Source organism: Buteo buteo, chromosome 25, assembly GCF_964188355.1.
Source record: "Buteo buteo chromosome 25, bButBut1.hap1.1, whole genome shotgun sequence".
NCBI classification, from domain to species: domain Eukaryota; kingdom Metazoa; phylum Chordata; class Aves; order Accipitriformes; family Accipitridae; genus Buteo; species Buteo buteo.
Window position 1 is genome coordinate 10534337 of NC_134195.1, and position 25283 is coordinate 10559619.

At 39.2% G+C, this 25283-nt stretch overlaps 1 protein-coding gene across 2 annotated transcripts in view; it reads right to left on the bottom strand.

Annotated features, from left to right (window-relative positions):
• Positions 1 to 736: 736 nt before the first annotated feature.
• The window catches only part of GABRB3 (gamma-aminobutyric acid type A receptor subunit beta3), a 191267-nt gene continuing 166720 nt past the window's right edge, over positions 737 to 25283 (bottom strand). For both annotated transcript variants that reach the window (XM_075057625.1, XM_075057626.1), the window contains 4 exons: positions 24209 to 24346; positions 16570 to 16722; positions 11923 to 12167; positions 737 to 1087 (listed from right to left, as the gene is read on the bottom strand). In XM_075057625.1, the coding sequence (XP_074913726.1) occupies positions 737 to 1087; positions 11923 to 12167; positions 16570 to 16722; positions 24209 to 24346 (887 nt within the window). The remainder of the gene's footprint in view (positions 1088 to 11922; positions 12168 to 16569; positions 16723 to 24208; positions 24347 to 25283) is intronic.

The following is a 25283-nucleotide window of genomic DNA, read 5'->3' on the forward strand; positions in this document are numbered from 1 at the left end:
AGTTTCATTTCACTGTTGATGGACACTTAAAATGCTTGTTTGAAATATTATGAACATGTATATGTCTCCAAAGACCTAGAGCAACACTCCCATGATCAGCCTGCTTACTGCAGAAGAGAAAGCAAGAGATCATTAAAAATTATGCCCATTAAGGACTGGGAAAAATTGTATTATGAAATATATAAACCCAAGAAATTTTAGCAAAGAAAAATAAATTTGGCTTGATGAAATCGTAGTTGATGGATCTGCAATATAAATGACTTATTTTAAACTTACCAGTGTAACTCTACTGCTTTATGATTAGTGTGTATGGCAGCATTTACAAACAATGTTACTAAATACTGACTTTATACACCATTACAGCTGTTTGAAAATTTCTATGACAATCAAAGTTTTGTAGTGATAATACACAACACTTACTTTCTCAAGGCTTGTTGTTTTGATGACACCTGCCTTTTGATTTAAAAAGTTCCTCTGAAGTGCCTTCTATGTTAAAGTGTCCATAACCTCAGAACAAATGTGTACATGTGTGTGTGCATACATATACTTTTGCTTTGCGGTATGTGCTTTTAAGTACACACAATTCTTTGCTACATGTATTCACACATACATGAGTATGGTCTACGTAGTAAAAGTTCATATATATATATTTTTATATATAAATATATATATAAACTCTGCAGGCAAGTAGTACTTCACTTGTTATAATTGAAGTCTTTTAAAAAAGTTCAGTCACTCAGTTAACATAGTATAGCCAGTAAATTAAGTTGAAAAGAGAAAATGTGAATGGAAACACCATTCTTGACCATCTGTCAATGGCATTCACATCTGTTAGATCAGGGATTTTTATTTTTAGTTGCGAAGACCTTCTTCGTAAATGGCCTCTCTTGCTGTGGGAGCCTGTTCTTTCTGACGAACGCCTTCCAAGGCTTTCGCGATGTGAGCTTTGTTTTCTGTACTGGATTCCTGAGTTGTCAAAGGATATCGTTGAATTTCGGGCATCCGTAACGCTGGTGGTAACCTCATTGCTTGCCACCTCATTGTGAATTTCAAGCGATGTTAGCAGAATGTTTCCATGGGTGTCCACCTAGGGGGCAAATATAGAAATAGAAATTGTTTCAAAAGACTTGACATCTATCAGCAGAATGTGGGTGTAATTTAAATTTCCAAACCCATACATATTTTAAGAAAGCATGTATTCATTTTAAGCATGTGATAATCTTAGAAAAAAATGGCAATACTCATCTGCTTAAAATTAGGCAAGTACTTAAATACTTTTACAAACAGGGTTATCATCATACTACCAAAACCCAGTACAAAAGCATATTTGGCAAAACCAATCATTTTCCCCTCCCTCTAAACCAACTGCATTTTAAAAGGTGGTGTAGTTCAGTGAAATCTCTGCATTGCTGGCAATAGGGGGAGTGGGTAAGAGATGGATTCTCTCTGCTATAGTAAGAACTTAAATTAAACTGGACTAACCTTTTTCTATCTGGAATTTAAAGCCAGATGAAAAAAGTGCCTTTGAAAGTTGCTAAAATTACAAGAATATTTCTGACCCGCTGAACAATTTGCACTTTGCAATCACAGAGCTTATTTAAAACTTTTCTCTTAAACTTTTTCTTCCAAAGTCATTTGCACAGTTTTCCAGTCATGGCAATGCTTAACTGCAGAGCTTTTCCACCTGGGTAAGTCATCTCAAGACGAATGAACTTAGACATTGAAGAAGGCCGCTGAACTGAGGAAATAAGTGGCACTCTTCTCTTCCACCTCCATAGCCAAGAGGCAGTGAGCACAGTGTTGAGCACAGGTGAGCAATGCAACGCCATTTTCAGTAATTAAGAGGAAGGGTCACTTAGTCTGGGCCAGCCTCTCCAGTCCCCCTGAGCAGCAATAGAGGAGGAGCAGCACAGAGTTGGGTTTGGCTCCTTCAATCCAGAAAAACTTCCAGTTCCCATGAGTGGCACTGACAAGAAGCTCCCAAACAATGCTGTCAGTCAGTATTTGGTAGCTTCCGTGGTGGGGCACCACATGCCCTTGTGCCCCATGTTCTTGCGTGCTGGAGGATGGGCAGAGAACACAGCTGATGCAGGGATCAGCTCCAACTTTCCTGTCAGTTTTTGGGAAAGGAAAATGATGGCTGAAGGTAAAATAAATGCTCTGTGCTGGGTATTTTCAGCCAGTTAACACATGTGTGACTGTTGAAGTGAACTCAGCTCCCCATGTCAGAAATAGATAGTGAATCATGGCATACAGGATAATTTCCAGTTTTATGTATACAATTTATTCATCCACAATTCATCTTGCAATTAATACATTTCTCTAACCTGCCATATGATCTAGCTGTCTTAACTGTGCAGCAGTTGAACATCTCATCCTAGAAGCATATGTTTAAAAGTGGTTGAGAAAACACACATTGCCATGGCCTTTTGAAGTTTGTACAGTCATCTATACCACGTCCTTTGCAAGCTTTGTGTGATGCATTAAAAGTATGTGTAACTATGTATCTGTCCATATGCATTTAGCTTTTTTCAATCTTGTTAAAATTCTGTAAAATGGATACTACTTTCATCAATTATTGATGCTACAGCTTATCTTTTCTCAGTGAAAACAATTATAATAGTATATCAGTAATGCTTTGCCAAGCTGCTTGCGAATGGAAAAAGAATACAAAATGCTATGAATGACATGTAGGAAAGTAAAAAAATATCCTAAGGTATCCAGCAAATCCTGCTGTTGTAGGCAACAGCACATTACGCTGATGAGTGCCCATAAATAAAAATAAACAATGTTAACCAAAATAATGGGGTGGAGAATCCTCAGTGGTGATTAAGAAGAATTTATTTTCCCCATGGCAAAAACCCGTTGGGTACAAAAGTATGAGCTTGAGGTTTGTAGAAATGCGTTCACACTGTTGAGCAGTATCTGTAACCAGGGAATACACACAGCTGTAAAATACAGGCATGGATATCATCACTACTTACGGTGGTCTCTGAAAAGAACTGATTCAGTTTTCTCTGGTTTTTTTTCACAGAGAGTACAAATTATGATCAGGATTTGTAACACCATTGTGCAAAATATCTCCGCAATCTGCATTCTCCTTAGGAAGCTTAAAACTAAATCTCTCATCCAGGCCCCCACGGTGTCACATGTCATCTCCTTTCCCATCTCCTCCCAGGCTTTGAGAAATGTCCTTCACCTTACTAAAAATGCCCCAGCAGAGACCATTTTTCTGGGCTCCACTCTGACAGCATTGCCTTCCCCTTGCAGGTCTCCACGCCCTTTCCTTCCACCACCACAGATGTCAGCTGCTCTTTCCCTCAGGGCTTCCTGATCTCTCCTGATTCTGTCTGTCACCTGCGTAGATACAGACATTAGCCCATCCATGGGTACTTTGTCCTTCTATATGAGCCTGGATTTTTGTAAGTAAGTGAGGTGTCAGCTGAAAGCTTGTATTCTGGAGGGTACACCTATGTATTCAGGCTTCTCCTGCCCAAGGAATTAATTTTATTCCACTTATTTCATTGCACTGCATTGCCTTCTTCACCTTATCTGCCAACCTTACGTGCCACTCTAATGTGGCTTCTGCCTCTGATCTGCCAATGATGTTGCCACTTTTTGCTGCTCATCACTGCATCTATAAATCAAACTAGAAAGGTGGTCAAGAAAGTTGCAAAGTTTGTGTAAATGCTTTGTCTGAAGATACCATTGTGTCCTATGAAGTTGCATGACAGGATATATTTTCTCAAAATGTCAGGTGAAACATATTTGGAAACATTTTGAAATGCATCTCTGTTAATAGAGCAACAGACTTGCATATCAAATACAAGGAAGGAGGAGATGGAGAGAAGAAGGGGTCTACAGAAACTGAAATCAGGCTTCTGGTCCACAGATAATCTTGAGATCTATTCCTGCTTTTCCTGCAAACTGTATTGATTCCTTCAGAGGTTTTGGATAAACCACCTAAGCCCTCAGCAACATTAGAACAATATATGCTAATGCTTTGTGACAATCTTAAGGTGATGTTGTGAAATATGAATATTTAATGCACACAACATGTTAAAAAGTATTTGCACATAAGCATGACTTCTGAATGATTTAAGCAACAATTTAAATGACTTTGACAAATGTACACAAGCTTTCAATGAATAAAGAAGAAAACCAATAATGGCAGGGTATCCTGTGCAAGTCAACTCATGTTTGCCTGAATATACAGGTAAGGCAAATTCCTCCATGAGTGTTGCTCAGTGGCTCCAGGGAAAATGTTATCCCGGGTAGAGATACAGATTAAGAAAAGCAGCTGAATGGATTACAGTCATGGCTACACATGATGAACAAGGCCAATGTCTTTAATAAAACTTTAGTTTTACTCCTTATGAACCTTAGAATATAATTTTATCACCTGGCTCAAAAATGTCACTTTCTGTGCACTGGAAATCCCCCCCCGCCCAAATGTTAACGCCAGGCTTTGCTCTCAAACCTTGTTAGCAATTGGAGAGATTGCACTGTGGATTTGGCCAATTTCCCCTCACTCCTTACCATCCTTCTTTAACCTACATAATTCTCTTTTTTGCCTTCTCTGCCAGCCCTGTGCCTTCATGCTTCTAATAGTCTCCTGCCCACCGTGGCTCCACCTGAAACCATTCATTCCCGTTTCCCCACTGCGTTCTCCACTGCTGGTGCCCCCATCTCCTCCTCAACACAAGCCAGGGCTGACTGTTTCCATGGAGTGTTTCCCAGTGAGCTCATCAAAGCACATGGAAACACCTGAGTACCAAATCATTAATTAATTCCCTGCTGAATCAGCATGGATCCAAATATGCAAAACTGATGCTCTTATTTCAGAATCAATTTTAATCAAACCCCATCCCTCCCACCTCTGAATAACTACAGCTCCTACACTGGGGTGAAATGATTGAATGTCACATAACTCCATTTGGAGGCTGAGAAGCATGAAATGCTGTGAGACCTTTTATACATGGAAAACCAGATTCACATTTGAAGGTTCACCATTTCTGAACTAGACATATTACAGTACAAATAAAAAATCCAAAGATTCTAGCAGCCTAATGTCATTACACAAAAATGACCATAACTTACGTAACTGAAGCCAGAAAGAGGAGAATTAAGATAAGGCTTCACAAAGAACCTCTGGTCCTTGCTCTTGGAGGAGCACCACATCACCAATGGGCTCAACTTGAAATGTATGTTGTAGGTATGAAACTTCAACACCCTTTTACACCTGGAAAGTCCTGAATCTACTTCTTAATTCTAAACAAGATACCAGCTCATTTTAGATGTTAGCTATTATATTTTTAAAGAAATGAAAGACAAGAGCTCCTATTGAATACCTTTCTCCAATCAAGATTCTTGGAAAACTTCAGCTTTAATGCTAGTTTGAAAAAAATTTTACTAGGGTTGGGAAACCACCATGAGGTTTGATTTACTATTAGGTAGTGTCTGAATTATTTCAGGTTCATTTAGTTCTCTGTTTAATATTCCATACATTTTAAGGAGTACTTCACAATGAAATCTCTTTTTCTTCATCAGCCTTTCACTCAACTACACAAAAAGAAAAAGAGGAAGCATTTTGCTCAAACCCCATAGGTATGTTTAGGAGTTCATCAATCCCAAATTTTTAAATACCATGTAAACACTTTCCATTATATGAAGCAATATAAATGCAAATAGCGGGTTTAAATAACAGCATGAGAAGCTGTGTCTGTAGTTAGTCTTGCATTATTTTACATCAAAATTACTATTCAAGTACATCATGCCACAAAATAGATCTCCCCTTAAAATTATAAGAAAATGGGAATTATTTTTGGTGGAAATTGTAATCTAGACTCCAGCTACCTGATTCTCACCTGATCTGCCCTGGTGCAAGCATTTATGGTTTTGCAAGGGGTAAACTACCTGGTAGCAGTCTTCATCTTCTTTACTTATGTATAAATGGCTTTCCAACATGTAAAACAGTATACGATCAGGCCCTAAGTGTTATCTGTGCAAAATTCATTGATCACGTTATGCCTTGGATATTTTTAAAATAATTTAAAACTGCAAGCACAACAAAAATGGTATTGTTGAGTGTTCTCGCTGAGCCTAAAAGTTTATACTTCTCTCACTACCATTTAAATATTTTATATTAATTAATAAGCACAAAAAAATGAAAGAGGGAACTATGTTATATAAGCCTAGCAGATGAGCCCAGGGTAGGCAGCAGAACTGGAAGGATGGAGAGATCTTGAAAAACAAGGAAAGTAAGAAGAAGAAAAATAATTAGGAACTTTCATATTAATGTCACTGTCTACCAAGTAAGAATGGAGTTTGACAATAAACCTTGATGTATTTGAACAAAAGAAGAAAAGGAAATAAATGTATGGTCCTCCCTTGCCCTGTATTTCACATTGTCTGGATTCTTACAATCTCTGGGCTATACTATGGAATGCATGTACAATCCTCCTTACTGTCTCTGGATTTGCACCATTCATACTTGTGCAAAGTGGCTGCAGAACAAAATTAGTACATGTATGAGTCTCCCAGTGCACACTGCATGTCCCTATCATAAGTGCTACAGGATGAGAGTTCTTCCCACAAGAACTGTGCTCATCACCCTTGACAGATATTTTTCAAAACTTGGCACCTACTCATCACAGTCATTTTTCAGAAATATCCCACTGTTCAAAACAGCACCGAAGAAAGTATCCAGGAAAGATGAAGATGCATAGGAGAACACTGCCAGCTTTGCTATTCTCATATTTCCCAATTTAAACTGAGTGATAATTCTGCCACAGCAGCCAAGATATTCATTCTCAGAATAAAATCCCACTTGTGACAAGGGCTGCTACGATTAACAATTCTTTAAAAGTGCTAAGTACATGTAAGTGGCCTGAGCCTCTATTCTCAGCAATGCCTGGTGGGAAGCTGCTGCCTTGGCTGACAGCAGGGGTTTGAACCAGGAATCTCCAGAGCTAAAAAAACATGCAGGGACTGCTTGACGAGAAGGGCCTTTTTATAAAGGGTTATGCATTATTTTTGTACAAAGGAAGCTCTTCCCACATGTCTGACAGCCACAGGGGGTTGAAGCTTGAATAAGCTTGTGTGATACTTACCCTCCTGATTGATACCCTGGGGGTGAACTTTTGGTGCCACCAAACTGAAAACATAAATTGCCACAGCTTGAACTAAGAAGTAATAGTTTTAGCAGGGGACTGTAACAAATCATAACCTCTGTGGATTGGCCCAGAAGGAGCAATGTCCAAAACACATGCTCACCAACCGATTATGCTAGTAGCCTCTACCACAAGAGAGAACAACAAGTGAGAACAGGATTGCCTTAAAGCTCTCTCATGCTGATTTAGTTGTAAATTAGGCTATATCTGAGCCTTATTTAAAAGAAACAATTCATGTAGCAAAACTGAAAGTGCCAACGCAAACAGGAGAAACAGAATTGATGCATAACGATGGTGATCAATTTTCAAGGGAAAACGTTTTACAGGCCACCTATTCTTTTCTGACAGTCTTTCCACAAACAGAGGACTTTTATTTAGGCACTGATACCATAGGCAGAAGAAATATTTTTATGAAAAATCAAGGTTCAGTTCTTTATCCTAGAGCTTGTCTTCATATATGAAGCAGTGTATCAAGGGTTTCAAAAGAGTTTTAAATCCAAAACTGGTACATGTACGAAAATTGGCTATACACAAAAAAGGAGCATCCTACATTTGTCTCCAGTAACTATGGTTTACTGGGATAGGCTGGAAAAGTTCAGCAAGGAATACTATTTACAGTGCATTATCTGAAATAAAATGTGATGCAAAAGCAGTCAAAAGAAGAGCTGGCTAAGTGTGAAATTTTCTTTGTAGTCAGCTGCTGATCCACAGATGAGTCATTCATAAAGGCTCGCTCAGGTTTCATCTCATCACCAGTTCTGAATCTTCTGAAACCATTTCCAGAGATTCAGTTTAGTCAGATGCACCTCAGTCATCATGCCACCTTCAGCAGTGCTACACGGGAGAATACAGGGCAGTTTTCCTCTCCCCACGACTTTTCTTCATCACCTCTGCAACATGAGGACACTGTCTGTGCTGTTTCCATGCTACAAGGGCTCTTCTTTCCCTTATGCCTGGAGCTATTGGGTTTGTTGGCTTTAATACACAGGCAGAGCTGGACAGAAAGCCATAATGGGAGCAGTGAAGCCAACAGGCAGCTCAGCGGCAGCAGCTGGTGGAGCCCTCCTCAATCCAGGAAGCCTCAGTGGCAGCGTATCAGGAACAACTCAGAGAGAAGTGCTTAAAAGCTCGGCATTTGAGAGGCATGTCCACAGCAGCAACATCAACATGGAGATAGCTGTGCCAGCGTTGGCTTTTCAAACCCGTAACCTCTGATGCAAGACAATGCAAATCCATTAGGAAGCAGAGTTACTGAGCATGAACAGTGGCTGCTTTGCAAAGCAATTATCAAATAAAACACAGACATCCCCACATCTGTGGATTTTGTGGCCTAGAACATTTTTGTTATTAAAATTCTTCCAGTCTACAATTAAATTAGACTAGGAAAGCATGAAAAGCCCTTTTGCTGATATAAGAGTTTTATAACCAAGCCTGCTAGCTTGCACACCAGACTTCGGTTCTCTGACATGTAAAAAATGAACTACAATACCAGTGTCCATACTGGTTCTACTGCCTTCCATCGGCTATAACACTACTGAGTGAAACTAATGTGGCATTTTCCATCCTCCTCCTCTTGTTCCCTTTGCCTGAGAGACAGACACTGCCTTAGCAGCACTCCCAGTCTTGGGCACCATAAGAGCAATGCTCAAACTCAGGGCCTGAATGCCAGGCAATATGTTGTGCTGTCTCTGCTCTGCTAGTGCTGCCTCCCAATGCAAACAGGTGATTTCCACAGTGCCGCAGCCCCTCCTGTCTGAGCACTGACTCAGGCTGGACCCGATACAGCCCAGAGTCATTCTGCCACTACACCCACAAGTTACAGCATCTGATGTGGACAATAAATGGACTAATGTTTATTTATTTATTTGGTTTTGTTTCTTGGGTTTTTTTTCCCTAGTGCTCTGAGCTAGCACTCTAAATCAATGATAGGGAGCTCATGCACACAGTTCATATACAAGCAAATTCAATTACTAAAACAAAACAGCAACACAAATCAACCCAAAATGGTAGTCTTAGAGACAAACTAAAAATAGTTCCTTCTTCCAGTTTTATATCTGAACTGTTTTCAATCTCCTTTCCTGCACAGTGTACATTTTGACAGTCATCAAATAGTGGTGATAACTGCAAAGGGGGCTGCCTGTTTTTAGGCACTCTCCCATTCTTTAAAAATGTTGCTCAGCCCCAAATCATGTGAGATCTGAAATATCTCCCAGGCTTAGAAACCTTCCCTTTCTGAATGGAAATACACTCCATGGAAGCCTGAAGCCTCACCAAAATAAAAACCCCCAATTATTTCCATGAACTTGGCCAAGGTAGTCTTCATCTGTGGCTCTGAGCCTTCCTTACTGTGCAGTATGCCCTCCAGTCTGTGAGCCTTTCCCAGGACATCCAGCCCCTGAGTCCCAACTCTAAAGCAAGAAGCAAGCAAATGCCAAGCAGCTGCTATTTCCATCAGACTCAATGATCTTCAAGAAGCACCAAAGAACAGGTTGGAAGTTAATGCCTCTTTACTGCCCTTGAAGAGGTCAGACCCAAGGCTGCAGAGCTTTCAGGTACTGTCTTCCATGGGAAGTATGTTAAAAAAGTCTGGCATGACCACCTGTCCTGCTACGTCCATGTATGCCTGTACAGCATGGTACATGGTGGGCACAATCCAGAACCACAGAAACCATTTTCCTTCTTCAGGGCTATGATGTCTCGAAGCCCTGGTAAACTTTGTCCAAAGTAGAGCTGCTAGATGGATTTTCCCTAAGCTGCTCATCCTGAAAGCACTGGGACCTCTTACCTGCTCTAAGCAATTCCCTCTGCTTTGCATTTGCCAGTGTTTTTCAAATCAGAAATTCAGATTTGACATCCTACATCCACTGAATCTGCATTTTCTGTTTATGCTTTGTTTCAAAGGAAGATTTCTGATCAGCTCTAGCTAATGTCCCCGTCTTTTCCTGTTGTATGCTGGCACTGCTTGTCTGAAGGCACTGAATCCAGTGACTGCAACAAAGCTCTGTTGACTTCACCAGCTGAGGCCTGGAGACAAAATGTTTTCCACAGAGAATGGAACCATATCTCATTATTTACCCTAGATCATTTGAACAGCAAATATTCACAGTTAGTATGAGTATATGTGTTCTACAAAGCATACAGAGTTCCCTTTCACAGCTGGGACTACAAGGGACAAAGCAACACACTCTTCTTTCAGTTCTGGTGTGTTGAATTTGTATCCCAATTTCATTCATGCATGGCTGCTATTAAACCAGCAGAAAATTCAGAAAAGTCCACAGTATTTGCTTAGGATGGTCCAGAAAGAAAAGGTTGTAAGTCAAAAGTGAGGGGAAAAAAAAAAAAAAGGGTTGATGTATGGTATGCTCAGATCTGGGATTTAAAAATGACACGATCTGGGTGTGAAAATCCCTCATGTTCATTAGTTAAGGTTCATATGCTTCTTTTGACAATACAGACCAACTGATCTCAAGACAGAAGAACAGTCAGGCATGGGGTGCTATTGGGCCCATTAGCAAGACTTGTACTGAATTATGTAAATCATTTAAATGGATGAGATTCACCAGATGGTTTCTATTGGGAGAACTGAACCTTAGTGCATACATCTGCATCACGTGCTTGCAGCTAAAATCTTCTCATTACTTTCAGTTGTAATACTCTATTTTTCCCCATCTGCTTTTTTTATTATTATAACTATTTATTTTTCCACAGAAGGGAATTCATTCTTGCTGCTAGCTTAGTACTAAGCAGTGCTGCCAACTGCAATGAGAATTTGGTTTCATAATATAGTGGACAAAAATGAGTTTATTGGTTCAAAAATTATTTCACAGATATGAGTGTCGATAATTAGGTGTAGTTCTGCATTACATTTACTATAGCAAACAGATTATTAGGATAAAAAATACAACTTGTAATTACTTTTATGATACTGGTACTTAATAAACAGGTAGTAGTTTTGTCACTGTGAACTCTTCTAATTTATAGCTGATAGAAAAAACAGTCTTACCCAACAAAACTGAATGAAGCCTCACTGGGAGTATTTTAGTCAAAAAAGATGTTCTATTCAAACTGACACGGCTTGCTAACATCATATAGTGTTGAGTACCTTGAATTTTTCTTCCAAAGGGGGAAAAAAAAAAAAGTGTATTCATTGGATGAAGCAACACACCGGGCAAGAAAATAGGCTGGAGTGTAATCAGCACAGACCATGCCAATACTGTGCTTCAGAAATCAATCTGAAAGTTTCTCTAGGAATCATAATTTTCTGCTGGTCTTAAACAGCAGCAGATGACGATGCCACACACAGCGGTTCAGCTATGCTGGCCAATTAATTAGCATGGCAGAACTAAGCCTTTATCTGTGCTCTCCCATTCTAAATGGGTCTTTTCTAACTGTAGTGAGAAAAAGTATGCCTAGATCCTGGATTCCCTTAGGTCCTTAAAATCAGAGTTAAATTGTATTTGATTTACACAAATAAATGTATTTGTAGATCTGAGCCTTTATTTTCAAGCTAGGTGCACTCCCATTGTTTTCTTCTTCTTACAGTTACTTGTCATATAGATCATACTAATTTTGATTTCTGTATGCCTAAATACATTCTTCTGTGTAGGTTCTTGAATATAAAAATGCCAAAGTTTGTCCACAAAAAGATGTGGTTAGTGATGTTTTTACTGAAGCTTTTTTTGTTTATTTCATACAGTTAGTTTTTGTAATAAAAGAAAAGAGAGACTATATATAAATTAAAGAATCCTACCCGGTTGCCTTCAAACTTTGAGCGATCATTGTTTGCCTTTGCTGTTTTTTCTGCAAGCTTCTTCTGCCTTTGAGGGCCTTTTCCGAAGAAAATGTAATTGACAAAGGCGTATTCAAGTAAGGCCAAGAAGACAAATACAAAGCAGCCCATGAGATACATGTCAATGGCTTTAACATATGGAATTTTAGGCAAAGTCTCTCGCAGATGAGTGTTGATTGTTGTCATAGTCAGCACAGTTGTAATTCCTACACAAAGAAAAAAAGAGCACATATCTTACAACTCCAAGCATACCATGTTTCAATTTTACTTTTGTTTTCGGCAAATTTGCCTTGTCAGTATGAAGAAGCTTAAAAATTTGTGAAAGCTATTTCGCAGGTGACATCACTGCAAATGAAAGCAAAATTAAAGTGTCATGCATTATTATTCTGTTACAGTATTTCCTTCATATGATTGGGGGAAGAGCTAACAAGGGGGCCTGGCACCACTGCCATGAGTTAACGTAGCTTCATGGAAGCCAGTGTAGCTGTACTGAGGATCTCTTCCATGAACACCAAAGTGATCTGCAACAGGAAGACAAATAATCTGCCAAGCATCAGAAGGTGTGCCCTTCCAGCATGGTGCTGCTCAACACAAAGGAAAGACGTTTTTAAAAAGTAACAAAACTAATTAGGGGTCTGGATAGATAAAACCATCTGCACATATTAAGGCAGAGTGTTTGAATGGATTGTGAAAGATTCCTCTCATGCAGTTTTAAAATTTCTAAGAGTTAAGCAGTTGGTTGAAGTTAGTCCTGTAGGGCCCCCCAGTAGCAGATGGAGAGAGACAAGCACCTTTCTAGAGCAGTTCATCCCATCTATTTTAGACACCTATTTCAGGAAAGGACAATATAGAAGAGGGATTTGAGATGACTAGGTTAGGGTAGTAGTCTAATTTTTACAGAGAAAGAAGCGAGATGAGCAATGAGAGGCAAACCATGCCAGAGCAGGTATGTGCGTTTGTGGAAAGAAAAGGCAAAGGAGCGAGAGCAGCATTTTTATAGTGATCAACTGGACACTAATAAAGTACCTAGAAAATCTATAAGGTATGTCAAACCCTCATTTATTTACCTAAGTGTGGACATAGCACCTGAAAATGTATCACAGAGCACTGTTTTGAAAAGGTGGTAAGAAAAGAAAGTTTATTGTCAGTCTGCTTGAATTCACAATAAACTGCAGGGACTGTATCTCTGCTGGAAATTTTATGGGAATTGCAAATCACAGGTGGCTGAAAACACTGATTTGTGGAATAAGTCTACATTGGTAAAAGAGGCAAGCCATTCTCATAGGTCCCTTCCATTACTATTTTCTCTGATTCCATAATTATACCATCAGTTTGTAAGTAGTCACTAAAATGCAGGCAGAACAAAAATAAATGATGAAAGAAAATTGCTGCCATATTATAAAGCACAGCTTCTTTTACCTGAAGAGACAGAAATAAAGACAATATAACTCAAAATCAAGCTGTCGGTGTAAACAGTGTCACTCCAGGGAACTGTAGTAGTAGCCTATGAGGTTCTGTAACAGGTATTTTGTATATTTAGTAGGTCGGCGTCATGCAGTTTTCAGTGCTTTTCCTCCAAACTGTGAAACAAGCGTGTGCTGATGTCAGATGTTCCATGGCTTGAAATACAGTGGAGACACACACAGCACAAGCTTATTTAAAAACTATATTGGGTATAACTCACTCACCTTTGTAGTAAAATGAGGAGTATAGCTGACACATGATTTTTACCTAAAGAAACTTCAACAAAGTCTCTAGAAAACCTCCATGCCAGCACAAGAACAGGGATGAGAAGGGTGGAGGACTGCATCAAACACTATCATACGTTTGCAGCCCAAGGGATTTCTCTAGCCTGAACTAACTTGGTTTTTTTGTAGGATTACATGCTGCTGCTTCCATAAGGGATTCCAAAAGTTACCTAAGATCAAATTGATTTTTGTATCAGAAATCCCACAGATTCCTTTTAACACGCCCTAGGCATCTCATAGCACCCCACAGATGCTTACCAAAGCCTAGGTCAACAAGGGACTTAGAAGCCTGCCCAGTCGGGGTTATGATGCCCACAATTTTGGTGCCTGTTCCCAGGCTGTAATCTAGATTCCAGAGCTAAATCCATAAAGGCCACACAGGAAGACTTTGGTGGCTCTCTTGGTGATCCAGAAGATGAAGCACACTGAATAGAAAGGTGGCTATCACTAACCAAAAGGAAATATATCCCCTGGGAGATTCTGACACTCTGCAGGCAAATGTCCTTCTGAAGATCAGTAATTTATTTTAAAGCACAGCTGGAGGGGAAGCAGCTGACACTCACCTATCATATAAAAATAGGATAATCTTGTGACTACAACCCTTCCCAAGAATGACAACTCTTGAAATTATTTTTCTCCTTGCTCAAAAGACCAAATTTAGGAACTTCTAGGGCTAGCTAGCAAAAACTCAGTTTTGAGCAGAATTGGTAGTTTTGAATATTTCTCTTGAGATCAGCCCTGTATCAGCTTCTATCATCTGCACTGTTCAGAGCACACAGTCTCTGGAATGAGCTGGCCTTTGCCTGGGTTTCTCTGTTGAGGCAACTACTTGGTTCAGTGCAGGCTGGAGCACAGACAGTGTGTGCAGCAAGGGACCAGGGACAGGAGCAAAACATGGAAGTGAATGAACTAGAATCAGGCTCTTGCAGAGAACACAGGCTTCCTGCAGGGGTTGAGTAAAAAGCTTGTCTCCATGTCCCTAAGAATTGCACAGGGAATCCTTCCTCTAACAAATACCCAGGCCAGCAGGCCTTACCCTCCTCTGTACTGCGCTTTTCAGAGCCAGTTACATATGTCCAAAGATGCTATATTGCCTTTAAGCTTTGATACCATTTCATATCAGCTTCAGACTCGTAAGAAGGGCTATACAAAGGAACATAAGATTAGACCTATGGTACTGAACTTTATTATACAAACATCACAGGCCTAATCACCAAGGCACTAATTGTCTTCTCAGAAGAACCTATTACATGGATTTTCATCCTTTCAGAAGGACTTTCTATCAATCGGAAGTAGAACATCTGGGCTCCTGAGCTTGCCTTGAATGTAGTCTCCAACTTTTGTTCTAATATTTGTGTTATCACAGTATGGTACTTGAACTTGTGCTACAGAGAAACAGGCCACATGAGACAGTCCTGTTTCTTAAACAAGGAAAAACTGTGTGAACTCATTATAGAAGGGCATGGAATGTCACTGGGTTTGGTAACTTCTGTCTAACCATCTGTTCCCTGCAGTCCTGGCAGGCATGTAAAATCTAGACACTAGATGTTTGAAGTTCTCCCCTCACTCAGTCATAATGTCTCCAGGGTGGATCTTTGGTATCCAGTAGTTCATTTGTGATCCAGAGCTCAACAGCTCCAGAGCTGTTTGGAGTCTACGTCCCACCTCCCATTCAGTTACTACTTAGCTGCAACCTGCGGAACGTGCACTAGCTGCTGAGTGGTAATGCCAGATTCTGTCATGCCCGTATGCACCAGCTAATCCACAGTATCTGTAGAATTACTGTACAGTAACTGCAGTTAATCTACAGTATCTTCAATTATCCAAGTTCAGATGCTAGGATGCAATACTATGTTGCACAAAGGTATAGGTGTAGCTGGCCAGCCTGCCTTGCTATGTGGGATCTTGGGAGGTATGTGGTACAGAGATGGGGAATCTCATGGGCATGGGTTGGACTCACAGTTTGCTGTGGTACCTATCAGAAAAATAAGGGAACTAGGGAATATGTTCCTGTTTTAAGAAGAGAAGAGAATGTAGTAGGAAGTTATACAGCATAGGCTTAGTGTCAAGTTTTGGGAAAGAAGGCATGTGCAATAATTGGGAAGCACAGGGTTGAAGACAGGATTTGGGATGAAGTGAGAGGCGGCAGTAGTCATAAGGATTATTTAGGGATCCATTTAATATTCCTTGTCTCTAGCTATCCCTGAGTATGCTTCTGTAATAGATGAAATATATCCTGTGAGCCACTTTCCCTTATTTAAAGGATACTTTGATCTGAAAAGGTCTTGGACTTGGATTACTAATCTGTGCCAAATGCATGTTTTTCTGCCACGAGGTAAACGGCACTTTAAGCCATGATAAAAATGCACTTAGCATACCGTGCATTCTGAGGGTGAGCTGGGATGTCATGGTCTGTAGCTGACATTCCCCTGCACTCTCAACGAGCACACGGTTCTTGACATCTGTTCCTGCCACTGTCAGTTAAAGCAGCTAGGACCTCAGGAGGAGGCTTGGAGCCACACTTGTCTTCCAACACTGAGCTGGACTGAAAACCCACACTCAGGCCCTTGGAGTATGATTCTGGGGCTTGTCCCCTTGCTGAAGCTACTGACAACAACATTAACTTTTATGAGAACAAGGCTGGGACCCGTATGAGCTGCTTATAGCAGAGATTTAGTGGTAGCTACCTTCTTGCATGCAGGGGAAAACTCATCACTTTTGAGGCAATACTGAATGACATAATTTTGACGTAAATGATTTTGGAATATCAAAATACTGATATCACATTGCAGTCTTTAACAATCTCTGAAGGCTACATCCAGCCTGACATTTTAATGTCCCACTCGTTCTTAGCACATACCAAGGGCAACTCTTGCTGCTGATGCATCATAATTGATCCAGAATGACACCCATGATAAAATGGTAATCAGTATGGAGGGCATGTAGGTTTGAAGAATAAAGTATCCAATGTTTCTCTTCAACCTGAAGCTCAGCGAGAGTCTTGGATAGGCACCTGAGGAAAGGGAGAGGAAAACAGCATTATTTATACTGAAGAAAAGACACTTGCAGATAGTTGTCTTCAGTTTCCATAGAAACTAAAGCATGCACATTTTATGGGGTACTATGACATCTGCAGAACAGTAGGGAAAACGCCTTCACTGTATTACTGCTTGGTATTGAAAGAAACCTTGCAGTGAATATAGTGCTATCCAAGTAATTTGTTTTTGAGAAGAAAAGAGAGAGTAAGTTATTCTAGATTATTGAACAGATGGGTGAGCACTGGTTAGTTTATAAAAACAGATGCTTAGGTCCCCAAGTAAAATGCTTATCCAAATACACAGTTTTATGTATAGTATTTATATTGAGAGGATTAGTCATGTGCATAGTTTTGTATTTACATGGAAGAGTTGTTCATGAGATGGCACTTCTTAATTACATCCGAACTAAGAGAAACATGCTACCTGTGGTGTCAAAAACAAATAGTAATGAATCACAGTGAGGAAAAGCCTTCAGACCAGATCCTCTAACATCAATTAGAGCCAGACAGAATTTTTCTTCCAAAAATATTTTAAGCACAAAAAAAATTATTTTATATCTGTGTTTACATATAGGATTCATGAACTGTTACAATTGGAGCAAATAAATAATGAAAAGAAATTAATAACCTCAATGTCAATGTTTCAAACAAAACATTTTATTATTTAACTTCAAACTGGTGTATTTCAAAATTGGTGTAACTCTTACCAAATATATTTTATATATTTAGAAATCTCAAACAGTTAAAAAATTTGTGACTTCTTTTACCAAATGCAAAGATGATTAAACCTGAGTATAGCTGTACAAGAAAAAGGTAGTCATTCACACAACATTAGCTCCATGATTTCAGCATTTGCATCACTAATCTTAGATATGATACTTCTAAAAGCTCTTCTAAAAGCTTTAGTTACAGTCAACATCCTAAAAACATTTCTGAACATACTGAGAGCCCAACTAGATATTAGATCACATCCCACCTATTCTAATGCAAATATGTGCAAGATATGAAAGATTACATCTAGAAACAAAGAAAAAATTACTAACTTCCCTTTAAATTATGTTCATATGTTTGGATATGAGCATAAGAAATGAAATTTGCCCATATACACAAGAATGATGGATTTCCTGAGAGAGAAAATGAAAGAAGGAATAGAAAACTGCAGATTTCTCTTCATCGCATTCCTGATAGTTAGGTATGACTTTGAGTCATATGACAGAAAAAATGCTACAGGCATACAGGATGCTTCCAGGCAGCAGAAGCATCCAGGGAGTATCAAACTTTATGCAACTATCCTTAACTGTTTTATCAAATAATCTCAGAACTATCACTGGAAAAAGAAATATCTAATAGCTGTATTTGGTTGCTGTGATTTCTTCAATCAGCAACAATTTTTTTCCAGGATGAAATGCCTTCTAATTTCACCAGTAGAAGAATACTGGTAGAGTCAGAAGACTTTATTTAATCATGAAAATCTGACCAAGCTTTTTTGCTGTCTAGAGCAGTCAACATAATTTTCAGCAAAGAATCATTTAGACTTTAGCTTGCTTAACATCTTCATTTTCCAATGACCAATGTTTAATTTCAAAAGACAAATTCTCTCTTTGAAACCATGCCTACTTTTTTGCTAACAAAGCTTAACTTTTTCATTGAGCTTCTTATGAAATGGTTTCTATGGCCTTGTGTCTGCAGACTATGTAAATAAAACAGGAAAATACCCTGCCATCATGAAATACATAAAAAATGTGGCAGACCTGATCACCTTTCTGCAGTAAGAGTAGTGCATCAGACAGAAATCTTTACAAAGCTCTGTTGAGGAAAATTATTTCATATAATACACCACCCATGTAAAGGATTCTCTATAAATCTCTTCCTTTCCAAAAGTCCTGTCCAGGTCTGGGTGTCTGTGGAATATCATTGATAGAGGTGATGACTGGAAATTCTCCCATAAAATACTGATACTTTGATAAATAGTCTGAAGGATTAATTCAAGAAGGTTCAGTGGAACTGAATCATTGAATCAAAGCCTCTTCTTGGGCTGCTCCAGTGCCAAGGATCCTGAACGCACTGGGGAACCTCAGAGAAAGAAGAGAGCACTTTGCTATTGATAAGGCAGGAAAAATGGTGTGGATGGAGGAGGCATGTGTCAACAGTGTAGAGAAGTGATGTGTCACGTACATCAGTATTGTCCAGTAATGAAATCCTGAACTGAGAAATGGTGTAACAGAGCAAACTTTAGACATTTATCTTGAATGCTTCACCCGTGACCATCATCCATTACCTCATCATCATCTCCGTCTAATGAGATAAGGTAATTACTGAAACTAGGGGGACCTGGCCTTAAAGGTGGACTCTCCAGACAGATTGTCTCAAGGCCAGAGATGTCAACATAAAGTTGTTTCAAGCACCAGGTTCTTTGTCCTGAAGCTAGAAGATAGAACCCTAAGAACAATACCTAGGGCCAGGGCTGTCAGTGCTGTCTTCCTGCTCTAGAGTTGGAGTTGAACTGTAACAGAGAGATTCAGTTGCCAATCTGAAGGTGCACTGTTCCTTTTGAGATGCCCTATGCCATCTCAGACACCAGCACACGGGTGGTGGATATGACATAGCCCCTACATCTTTTTGATCAGCACTTGAACTGCATACACATGAGCTAGGTGTCTAAGCTCCAATTACATTTACAGGAAAGTCAGTTCATCTAGTCAATCTAGTAAATGAAACCTAGAGAATTACCCATCGCCTCCTAAAATAGACTCCTATTGGTGGACTGAATTTGTCTCCAGACTCCACTGACTGTATTGACTAGATTCCCAGCAACTAAGACACCTAGTTCATATGTAGACACTGAAATTATATTCACCTTAAATCAGAGCAAGATGAATCCCTGCCCTGTAAGTCTCAGGGTAGGTTTTGAGGGTCTGTGGGTCCTGAGCAATCTAACCAAAAGTCTTGCTGGCATTACAGCTACTTACTGGAGTTGACACACTGCTCAGTTTCATAGACGTAAATAGAATGTCATCCTGTTTTGTAGTGATTTTCCAAGCTCAAATTTTTGGGGGACGTCTGGATTTCAGAAAATTTCAGAATAATTTAGTCTTTGTATAGTTCAGGTTGAAATTGAAACGTGAACTGGTAGCCTTGTTTTTTCATACTATCAGCCAGAGTTCTCCTTTAAGTAGCTCTCCCTAAGACTACAAAAGTTTGTATTACTTTCACCTGTATTGCTTTTATGCTTTCACAGATGATCTATTGGCCCTGCCTCCGGCCTGCCAGCTCCGCTATAATATCTCACCTCTAGCAAACAGACCACTGAATCTGTGGAAAAAAAGAATTAAAAGGAACACTCCTTATTTCCCCTACTTATTCCCTGCTCTTTGTCTGGATGGCTAAAGCTCAGTGAAAAGGATGAGTCCTGACCTGCATGGAACAAGGATTGTAAGCCCAGATCTTTATTTATCTAAGAAGGAACCACCTTGTGTAATTTATTTAATAAAAATGGATTTCTTGGTGAGATGAACAATTATACTGTTACTTGCCTGATTATGCTTGGATAATGATTTGTCAATTAAGGCTCAGTACATTTAGAGATTAATTACCAGGAAATTCTAGTTGTTAACATTCTATCAGAATTTGGTTTTTTGCCTAAATAACAGTGTTGCTGTTCAGAGACCAAATTTGTTACCCTTACTCCCATCTCATATAACATGTTGATGGCTATGGGCTAATTTAAATAGTACAGGAATAACAGAATTTGGCCTGAAGTATTTAAATCTAACAACAGTAGTGAGAATACAGGCATGAAAACAAATACTTAATCAATAACTGAGCCCAAAGTATTCCTCTTTCATATATTTGGGCACTTGGTAAAAAGTAATTACTTGTTTCTTTTCAATTTCATTAAAAGCTAGCAAGCTGAAATATCTAGCTCCAAGGCTAAATTAGTCTCTTGCTGTTTTATCCAAGTATGAAACAAGATAACAGAGTTGGTCAGTTATAGAATTCTTATTTTAATCTGTTCTTCTGGGAAGGTTCTTCGGCTAATTGGAAATGTACTTTACAGATTGATCTTTCAGAATACAGCAAATAATTAATTTTCAGATCTTTTAAGACTACCCTCCTCTTACCAACAGGTTGCTAATCTGGCCCTGACTGCTATGCATCTTGAAGCTTTTAGGTGGTGTTTTATATATTCCCATTCCTGTTCAGTTTCTTAGCATTTCTTGATAATAAACATTTAGGAGGCAGATTCAGCTCACAGGTCTAGGCACTAAATTTCAGGTGTTTGTATGCAGATATTTACACATGGATGGCGCATAAGCTCTCAGTGTAAACCATGGAGATCTAGATTTACAGCCAGCTGATTCTAAAGGTGTGATTTAATTGCCTATACAGAAGTGTCTAATGCCATTTGAAATGGATTAGGCTATTGAAGAGTAGAACTTAATATTAGTTAAGTAATTAATACTGAAGCACTGGATTGTCACATAGGACACAAGACTGTAAGACTCCAGAATAGCAGCCTAACTGCTAAGCAGGATGCTCTACAGCATCTCAAGAGGCATCAGATACCTATGTTTAGGCAACTGAATAGTGTCCTAAGAGCTATTCACTTGACAGAATAGAGGTGTTCAAGAGCTGAATAGCTCTTTAGGCTCCATTGACAGCACTGATTTGATATCATTTGACTATGAGCTTAATTCAATTACTGACACATAGGCATCCAGTGCCATTTTAGATGTCTTATGGTAGCCTGTATGGAATTTAACTGGTGTTAGAAGGACACTCAAACCAGATTTTTCTTCTTCATAGCAATTCAGATTCTACTTTGGCTTCTTTTGATCATGAATAAAGAGAACAGGCTATTGTCCAAGTCTTTGCAGACAACTTCTAGCACCTGAAGAGTTTATTCAATTCCCACCAAGGTTTCTCTTTTTTTAAACTACACAATCATACCTGTTTCTCCAGTAATCTCAGGTATTCCATTTCCTAGACTTCCACTCATACTTACTAATTTTCCCTAGACCCTCTTCTGTTGCTCCACAACTGTCTTGAAGACCACTACCCACAACCACAAATACTCAGCTCAGGCCTTAGCAATGCAAGTCAGACTCCTTACAGGATGTGTTTTGTTTGTTGGGGTTTTTTTTCCCCAAGAAGATGTCAATGGCTCCTGTGCAGACTGAGATCAACAGCAAACCCTAGGTTTCTACATACAGAACCCTGGCCTAATCTGGTATTCCCCATCCTGAATTCGGATACAAAAAATTAGTTGTATAGATGTTGTATTTTGCACTTGTCCATATTGTCTTTTGTACCTTTTTTCAGACCCATTTTGCTAATTTGGCAAGATAATTTTTAACTCCAGTGCTATGCTCCAACATGCATGCAGTTCCTTCAGTATTCTTGCAGCTCTGCACAGCCTTCTGTCATTATCTATGGGGTTTTTCCCATGCTTACCGTTGCTTCTCAGTAGTAACTATGGGAACAGATTTTCCCATTTGCATAAGTTACACAAGATTATACAGCACTGTTCCTCATGGAGGATAGGAGAAATAACTACTCCAAAAGCTGTTTATGGCATGACTCTGAAGTCTTCTTTTAGTTTTATACAATCAAAGCACACTAGTACTGAAATCTCTGAAATGTTGGCTGAGATATTGAGCCCAAAGAATTAATCTCTTCCCTTGAGACTTCAATAAAATCAAAGCCAAAAAAAAGCATGCCTGAATTATTCTCCACAAAAATGTAGAAACTGGCCCTAATTACTAGGACCATAAGAAAGCAGGGTCTTGAGAAGAAATTTTAAAAAAGTGTGCTGACTGTATCTGTCAGATTCATTAGCGTGCTTCAGACTCAGAATTAAATATGTGGTTTTGAGAAACAAATGTGATGTTTCCCCGGCATGGAAATACTTGTCACAAAATTTCTAATTAATCAAGCATTTTCATAATGTCCTGTACCAAAATAATAGTAAACTCAGTATTGTGTCTTCATCAGAGACAAAAATTATATGCTTCAGAAGACGGTACAAGAAACATGGAGTAATCTGTTCTCTGTGGCTGTCTCATCCTACTCCCTAATGTCAAACTATCTTAAACTCTGGAGCATGGGGTGTTTTTACTCCTTCCACAAGTTTTTTTTTGAAAGAACTGTTATGATTCTGAAAATTTGGTCAGTCATATAAATGTGTCCTCCTAGTTTTCATTCTCTCTCATATTTGCCTCACAGCTCTTTGGATTTCTCTTTTTCCTGATTTTAACAGATCTCTCTCATCTCTAAATTACTAAATCATGCCTTTACTGAAATATTTCATACTGAACTAAAAGGTGGCTTTGGACTGTCACAAAAACTTCCCAGATAAGTTCTCTGTATTCTCATCATTGTTCAAAAGAGCCATCCTACAAACACATATCCAGTCCTGTGGAGGGGCAGGTAAGCCCTGGCTGCCAAAGGTGACTAGCTGCAGAATGGAAGGATATAGGATTAGAGTATCTGTTTCTCTATAGAAAAAAACCCTTCCATTCACAATGATAAACAAGAACAGCAGCAGCTGGCAAACCCCCTCATATTAATTTCAATCCCAGCGATATCTACATTTTGTTCTGAAACACAACTTGTGTTTCTGTGTACTTTGGAACAGATGCTGTGTCCAAAGAGTGGGTGAAGTGATGCTTACAAACATAATAGAGCTGTGCTTCATTTGTTCTAGTGTGCTGGGACAGACGGAACAGCACACTCCTTTGGTCTGAAGAGCACTGAAAGTCTGGAGGTCCCAAATAGTGGCCCCACACTTGCTGATGGCTTTCTGTGTTGTTTTGGTCTTGTCACACACAACAACATTTTCCTATGCTGACATCGAGCATTAAACATGTAAATTAACATTGTGCTTTGTCACCTGAAGACATCCAATGCTGTGAGTTACCAGTAACTTTTATTACATCTTCAAGGAAATAAGGAGGGAACCCCAGGATTTAATTTCAGCATCTTAATAATGATGACAAAAGCACTGGCTATGTATATAGTAATACATACCCATCACTGCCAATCAAGATATAAAAGACATTACATTCACTACGCAACAACAAAACAAACATGCACTGAAAAGTTGCAGGGAGGTGTTCGTAAAAACAGTGGGTTTTAACCTAGTATACCAAAACATACTTATGTATGTTCAGTAACCCTATAGGCTACATTTAAACTCATGATTCAGAGGTGAATGACTTCATATTTGTTTAGAACATAGATATTTAGGTGGCTGGTTAAGTATCACACACACAAGAAAAAGAAAAATAAACAAGAAATGATATTTCATGGACTCCTACCTCCAGGATTTACCAAGTGATTTCTTTAGCCAAACACACAATACAGACTATATAGAATGATGATTAATAATGATTAATTATGATTAATAAGCCAGTAATTGTCATACACAAGGAAATTAAAACACTAAATGGACAATACTTGCCTGTGGCAAAGACAACATTCTTTGACACCAGTCTATATTCCACAATGGAGAACTGAGGAAGCTCAATCCTCTCCACGCCAGTGACTGCATTATCTCCACCTCTCCAGTAGAACTCTATGTCATCAGTTGTGTAGCCGTCTGCAGGCAAAGTGTGGAGAGGAAGTGAGAAATAACAGCAGACTCAAATGTAGCTTCAAACACAGTACACGTGGTTTGTCATTTGAGACGATGAAAAGAACCAGAACAGTGGGAGTGGTGTACAGTATTTTGCTCTGTATGCCTGTCAGCAGGTCTCCCAAAGAGCTGTGCCATTACAGTCTGCCCAGGAATTGGAGGCAAAATACTCTGTTTTCTTTTTTTTTTTGGTATCACTCTCATAAAATACACATAGTTATTAATAGCCCCAATGAGACAGAAAATGCTACCCAATAATCTGCAAAATCGCAGATTAGCATGATTTAAAACATCATACGCATTTAGCACTGAAACCAAGTGTATATTTATGCTGATAATCACCAGAAGAAGATGGACTATTCAATGAATACAGACAAACATAACTGGGGCAGATCTTTTCCACTCACACTAAAAAGTGTGAGTCGCACCATTTCCATTAGCTTCTGTAGTGGAGGACTACAGCTGAATATAGAATATATACTAGTATTTTCTGTATATGGCCCACAATCTCCAGCCAGTAGCAGAAATGGAGCAGGAACTCTTGAAGTGCAAATATACATCTGAATACTGCAATCCTAGGACATGATTAGGTGGAAGAGACAATCTTGTTCTGTTTCGAACACAATTGCAAATTATAAATGGGGCCGATATGAAAGCCCAGGGCGGGTCCTGCGGCAAGACTATCCATGCATAATAAAGCATACTGAAAGAAAATGATATCACAGTGTTTGCTCTCTTGAAAATGAATCTGATTAAAATATGAACATTCAATGTCTCATGTTGAAGATAAGCATCCAGTCACTGCCTCTGCCAAGTCAGACTGGAGCAACAAATTACTTCATTCTGTCCTAAACCCATTTTTCTAGGATGTATCCATCCATCTAGAAATGGACGATGCCTA